General features: G+C 42.1%; 1 protein-coding gene across 1 annotated transcript; it reads right to left on the minus strand.

Moving 5' to 3' along the window:
* Nucleotides 1-524: 524 nt before the first annotated feature.
* LOC147034475 (uncharacterized) lies at nt 525-5,921 on the minus strand. The gene is given in 5 exon segments (XM_085883839.1): nt 525-1,633; nt 1,635-2,683; nt 2,686-4,236; nt 4,239-4,734; nt 4,737-5,921. Coding segments are annotated over 5 exon segments (4,434 nt in total). The 5' UTR covers nt 5,043-5,921; the 3' UTR covers nt 525-601.
* Between the last annotated feature and the right edge of the window lie 766 nt (nt 5,922-6,687).

Raw genomic sequence — 6,687 nt, forward strand, 5'->3', positions numbered from 1 at the left:
GTATTGAGGAGCAGCAACACCACGTGTAAGTATTTTGCTTCTTGTTTCCACCATGGTGATGGTATGTGCGTAAATCTATTAGTGAGGTTACCGGTAAGTACCAAAATATATGTTAATTCCAAAGAGATTAGTAGATAGCCTATTATGGTTATTTCCCAATACCCAACATTGCAAACTTAAAGCAATAAATGCAATATTAAGCAACATATATCCCATTGTGCATAATGCAACCTTGAGAATGACCCTTCCTGAATTGCCAATACCCAGCAATGCAAACCTAATCCAAAAGAAATTCATGCAATATTAAGAGAGATAATATAATTGACCATTCAAGGTCAATCTAAGTTTACCAATTCCGAAATTATGAATAGATAGACCATGCATGATCTCCATAAGATCTAATGTGATATTAAGCTAGAATAACACATTAAAGGACGACAGACAGTTGACAGATAGCGGATGCCATGTGATGGCAATAGATTATTGACCCTGATGGCCCGTAACCTAATAACATGAATTTTTTTCAATAAAACTGGTGTCATGTTCTTTTATTGATCAGAAAAAAACGAAAACATACGTATTTGCTGGCATGGGAATAAGTCTAACTCTGTTCTTTACCACATCTGCACTTGCACAAGAGTGTGCATTTCAAGTTAGCTTTCTTACACTTGCATGATAAACAGGTTTTTGTGCAAGTGCATTTTACGTCGATGTCGAAGACATCCTTAGCAAGGGGTAGAGTCATCCAAATGAGAACCAGTTTGCTGTCTTACTCCTCCCATCCATAGTTTCTGGGATAATTGACAGGTGCCAGCGGCTCGTGAACTGTAGTCCAGATGCTTGCTTGAAAGACGCTTCTATTGAGGTGCTGGTCCAGAGCATCACTAGTAGGAGGTATTCTCTCTACATCTCTCGTCCTGTGACAGAATACCCTCATGCGAACAAGGTCAATGATGATGTCATCGGTCAAAGATTCATTGGAGTACAGCCTACAGACGAACTGCATCACCACTTCTTTCAACCTTGGTGAAGTAAGTAACGGGGTGTTGGTAACAGTTGCAAATTCTTCCATGAGGGATGGTACCTTATCCTTCGTCTTGAAACAGTATCGCTTACCCTTGAACTTGAATGACGATGTACTATCTGATCCAGTGAATGCATGGAAGAGTGCCATTGCTTTGCATGTTGTATCGCCCAAGTTTGCAGCGATGGTATTGAGGGGTATCATTTTTGTTGTCTTTCCTGCTTTGAATGAAATCCAGATTTCTGCGGCTGGGTTCACAGCCATGATGTGGTGAAAATTGGTCAAAAGTATGACAACAACGTCTGTGTCACCTGTATGAACCATCCCTACAGACGAATATTGGATGGCGTGAAGAAGATGTACCAGGACACGAGTGTCTGCCTCTTCGTGATTACATTGCCCCATAGGAGGACCATACCCTGCAGTGAGAACTTGATCACCTGAAGTAATACAGACCCATTTGCCATGTTGAAATTGTACTTGCATGAGTTTCGTTGACAGGAATGAGAAGAGTTCCTTCTTGTTTTCAGCATTTGCTAAAAATTTTTGCCAGTTTCCCGGAACCTTGGCAGAACCAGACACACGTTGCCGTGTACCCGTTCCTCGTTTTTTCCCTAGTTGCCCCTTTGATACTCATTGACTGATATTGATCCCAGACAATATCTACTCTTGCTGCTCTTCTCAAGTCATGCTGGATCCGTGGACAGAAAATCTTGTTGAAATATTCATCAAATGACTTGCCTTGAACAGTTGTTCCAGGAAGAGCATGGATCAGTGCTCCACCATCAATAACGATCACCCCATAAACATCTGGTGCCACAAGCTCTTGATCTGTGGTAATGTCGGAAGTTGCACCTGCTTCCGAAATACATGTCAACAGATCTGACTTTGTACAGGAGTTGATAGATCCTTCAGAAGATAGTGCAGGTGGGTATGATGAAGATTCGTGGCGGAAAAATTCTTGCAGATTTCCACCACGGCTATCAAGCACAATGAATGCTTGTCTGTACAACTCTGCATGTTGTTTGAAGTGCTGTACTTTTCTTTTAAGTGCTGTCTTCTTTTGCGTTTTCTGTTCATGGAACAGTAACAACTTGTTTTTTTGGATTGGCGCTGTCAGAAGTGTGTTATTGGATTCAAGAACATCTTTCCGAAAATTGTCATACTGTTCTTGTCCTGCTGACTCTAGAATACGAACAGAAGCGGCAGCAGACTCGTCGATACACACTTTATTGTCTAACGTGACCAGATCAGCACTGTTCTCAAAGGGATTTCCTCTGCTTAGCAGGACATCTAACAGGTCTCTGACGTGGTGCCGAAAGCGTTGCTGGGAAGCACCTCCTTCCTCATGATGAGGGAGCTCCTGATCATAATCATCATCAACATCTGTAAGTTGTTCAACAACGCGGCTTATCTCTGGACCAGTTACTACCCAGCGTTCTAGCATGGCAGGATTTTCTGTAAGACCAATCACACCCCCAACTCCTTTCACCTTTTTGTTGGCCTGCTCATGTGCTTGATCAATTGGTATAGATGAGAACCGATGATTGCTTCTTGTTATCGTAAAGTGACCAGCTTCAACCTCTTCCTGGATCGCTGCTGGCAGAGATTCTAGGTCTCTTATAAGGACAGAAACCCACCGAGCATAATTCTGGTGATTAAAGCAAAGAATAGAGGTACAAGTTTCCGGAGAGTAGCTACCATGAGCTTGAACTTTCGCTCCCGATGTGACCGTATGAACATGAGTACGATTTGTTGGTACTTATGAATGAGTATCCAGAATTGGACTGTTGGTTCTTCTCTAGAAGCCATAGAGATCCAATCGTCAAAGGTAATCTCGAATCCACAGTCCTCATAAGCTCGTTTCAGTAGGCTGTCCAGTACAACAACAGTTACTTGATGGGCATATCGTGTTTTCATTGGATCAGATGCTTTCAAAAACAATGTGGCTGCAGCCTCTGTTTTAGTGATTCCAGCTTCTGCAAGGGCTTCTGGCCATCCTGACCCACGTAAGAGATCTCCCATAGTGGCCCACAGGGCCATTTCGATATGAAGCCCTCCAAGCAACATTACAAACTTATCTTCTCCAAAGATTTCAGGGAAGGTCCATTGCATTTTCTTTGCAATATCATAAAGTGGTTGGTCCACTACCAAGACTGGAATTTGTTGTGGGTTGAGGTATTCTGTAGTTTCTTTAACAAGATTCATTCCGTGTCGAATCATTCCATGTGTAGCTGCTTTCTCATGAAAAAGTGGGAGAAGGGCTACAATGCTTTTCTTTGTTTGTCCAACAGCATCTGACCGAGAGGCGTGGTGTGCAGACCACACAATCGGAGTGGCTGTCTCTGTCCCCTGGTCCTGGTCCAAGTTGGCATGCGCCGAAGTCAACCAGGACTGCTCATGTTGTGCCTCATTATCCAGGGGATTATTGACAGGTGGCTGCACATCTTTTAATGGAGGCTGGGTGACAAGATTTCGGCCTACAGGTGGGACAAATGTGTATGATGGAGGCAGGATGGGTCCAACAGTGTTTGATTTTTGTGCCCGGTCAATCTGTATTGGTTTTTGATACAACCCAGGCTTATCTGATGAAGGAAACTGAAAAATTGATATTCCTGTTCCATGGAAAGATGAAGTGGCTGTTCTGGATGTGGGATTATGATCTAGGTTGTCAAGAGCTGCAACTGTGAAGATATGCTGACGCAGATTCGTAGGACAGACGATATTCGAGTTAGCGCTTGTTTGCTGAGCGATAGATTGTGCAAAGCCAATTTCAATGCTGACTACTCTTTTATAGGACACACTCAGGCAGTACTCATGGAGAAGTTCCACCAGCTTCTTGCTCCTGGTTTGGGAATGTACTTTGAGGGCTAAAAACACTGCAACGGGAGGCTCACACTTCAGGTTTGTGGAAAGAGAAGTCATACTCATCATGGCTAGCTGGCTCACAGAGAGAACCATCCTGGAATTGTCTTTTGCAGGTGATGATTTTGGCCCAGCAAGGAGTTGACGGAAGAAGTACTTCAGCCGTGGTGGAACAGCTGATTCTTCACAACCAGATGGAAATGAACCTTCGAATTTGAAAGTAGTTTCATGATCAAAAACTGCTTTACGTAGAATTGATGCTGCCAAGAGTAATGTGCGCGATTCTTCCTCTGGTGTTTGACAGGCATATGAGATTATTTTTCTGGCCGTCTCAGAGCAAACAAGGATACTCGATCTCGTATCCCTTTCTCTTCAGTCAAATCAGGGAAATGTTCAAGTACTCTTTCTTTCAAACGAGTGTGATTCACCAGTTTATTGATTCCATGTTGTTCCAACCTTTCTGTCATAATATCGGTCAAATCGTGCAATGCAAAAATCCTGCGCCCGCCAGCAATTTCTTCATTGATAAATTGGAGCAGCTCATTTTCTATTGTAACCTCCATGTTCTCATTGGGATTTTTGGCTTGTTCCTCCTTTCTGACCATCTCATGATACTGTCGGTTAAATCCAGTATAGCAGTTTTGATGATACTTGGCTTCGATGGCCACCAAATCTCCTTCTGCAAGGTTTGGCACGACACGATCCATTCCTAGTGCAACTGTTTTGTCATGTATATCTTTGGTGAGACTAAGCTTCTGGAAGGAATGATCTTTTGCACTTGTCTCATCACCACAGAAGAGACAAACATTTCGATTAATGTCTGCACTGGTCCTTCTTGTTTTTTTTTACTTCGAGGAGGTAACCCCTGAGTATGGCGCGCTTTTGCCCGATCGAGTGCCGACATCTTGTACAGCTGACGACATGTTTTGTGCCAGGATGCACGATTCCTCTGCATGGACTCTTCATCAGGAAGTTCCACGTTTGGGTGGGGTTCAGCATCAACTTCTTTAAATTGTCTTGCAAGACTTATGATCTCTGTGTATGCCTCCTCTCTACGCGAAGCAACTGGGTTGGCAAGAGGACATACAAGTTCTTCAGGAGTTTCTGTTTCGCACAGCACACACAGCTTCCAGTTGGTTTTCTCAGCCATCATAGTAACCTGGAAAGATATCAATAAAGCAACATGCAATCATGGTTATTTTTATGGATATAACTATAACAATAAAGGAACTAAAGACTCATTTCGAGACAAATAATGAAATGTGAAATATGTAACGGTGTATCTGTGACAAAGATTAGGTGGGAGAGCATTGGATTTCAGACGAGCGAATTTACCCCATATATATGCGTCCAAGATATGCTATACATGTATTTGAATACAGGTAAGTATGGAGTATTAGATGTACAAGCAATAATATGTATGAATGGAAAAACAATGATTTGGAGCCATCAATGTAAAAAAATGGAGATGACAGACAAAATGGTGTTAACATCATTAATAATTGCAATAACTGGGAAATCAAAATAATTCAAAGCCCAGCAATGGAATAAATGATGAACACAAACGTTGTGTATATGCTTTGAGCATTAAATTATATAGATTATAACATGTCATAGAACTGTGACCCAAATACATGTCTTGAAATAAATGTAAAGAAAAAGCATTGTTGATTTCTGAAAAATTGTGTAAAAGTTATGATTTGGTGGGGAATTCCCGCACATACCGTCGACATGGTGACATATAGAAGTACAATATATACATGTGATCTTGCTGTTCATCATTCCGAATCTTTTTATATCAAATTTATTAAGCTAGGACCATTATTTCAAAAGTTATAACAATTAGAATAATTCAGATTCTTCTGATGCTGGGCTCATACACCCCTCTATGCCCCAAGTGCCCCCAAAGTGCCCCAGTGTGGTTTGATCGTTGTCCACTTGGACTAAAATTGTTATTCAGATCCCAAGCTTCAATTTGGTACCAAAAACTAAACTTTTGCATCAATTTGAAATGACTGGTGGTCCACACACCCCACTACAATATTTAGCACTGCAGAGCCTTTACAAACTTCAGAAAGTCTGGGATGTATGTACTTAGGGCTGGCACATTTTCTCGGTGTTAATGTGTTAACCATTTGTGATAACTTTTGGAGAGTGTTGACTTTTAAAAATTTCCTGTGACCATTGGCAATGTCAGAGGGTCTCACACGCAACATGTTGCCCATGAGCCATGAGTTGCAGATCACTCACTGAGTCTTATAGTAATGTGCACTCATCTCTGAGCTGCCTAGCCTGGGTTCAAATCTCAGCCCAGGTCTAAACTCTCATCCTGGTGTCTCATAGGCAGGGCGATACATCAATGTGTGTGCCATCCCTCGAAGGGACATTAAACTGGACATCCCATCTGTTAGAATTTGATGATTGACAGTAAATATCCCATTGTGTCTTTCATGAAGAGTAGGTGAGTTATCGCTAGCACCCTGGCTAAATCCAAATTCCTGCCTGAGTTGTGGGTAGCAAGTTATCTGGTCTTTTTGAAAGTTCCTTGACAACAGGTTGTACTTCTTGCTATCTAGGAGAATTGAATCAGCAGTACAGCTCGTTTATCACTCCATTGTGTTACGTTTGTTGCATTATTCGATAGACAGCTGCAGCACAGCGCCAGGCCTGTGGCGCATTTACAGATATTTTACCAAAGGTAACGCCTACTCATTTCTTCCCTTTATCACCGGTTATACTGATTGGAAAGGCAGTGGTCACTCGGGATAGTTGGGGGGAGTTGGGTAGGTGTATATTTG

The sequence above is a fragment of the Eptatretus burgeri genome, chromosome 1 (genome assembly GCF_056783735.1).
Source record: "Eptatretus burgeri isolate ZD-2024b chromosome 1, Ebu_testis_v1, whole genome shotgun sequence".
NCBI classification, from domain to species: domain Eukaryota; kingdom Metazoa; phylum Chordata; class Myxini; order Myxiniformes; family Myxinidae; genus Eptatretus; species Eptatretus burgeri.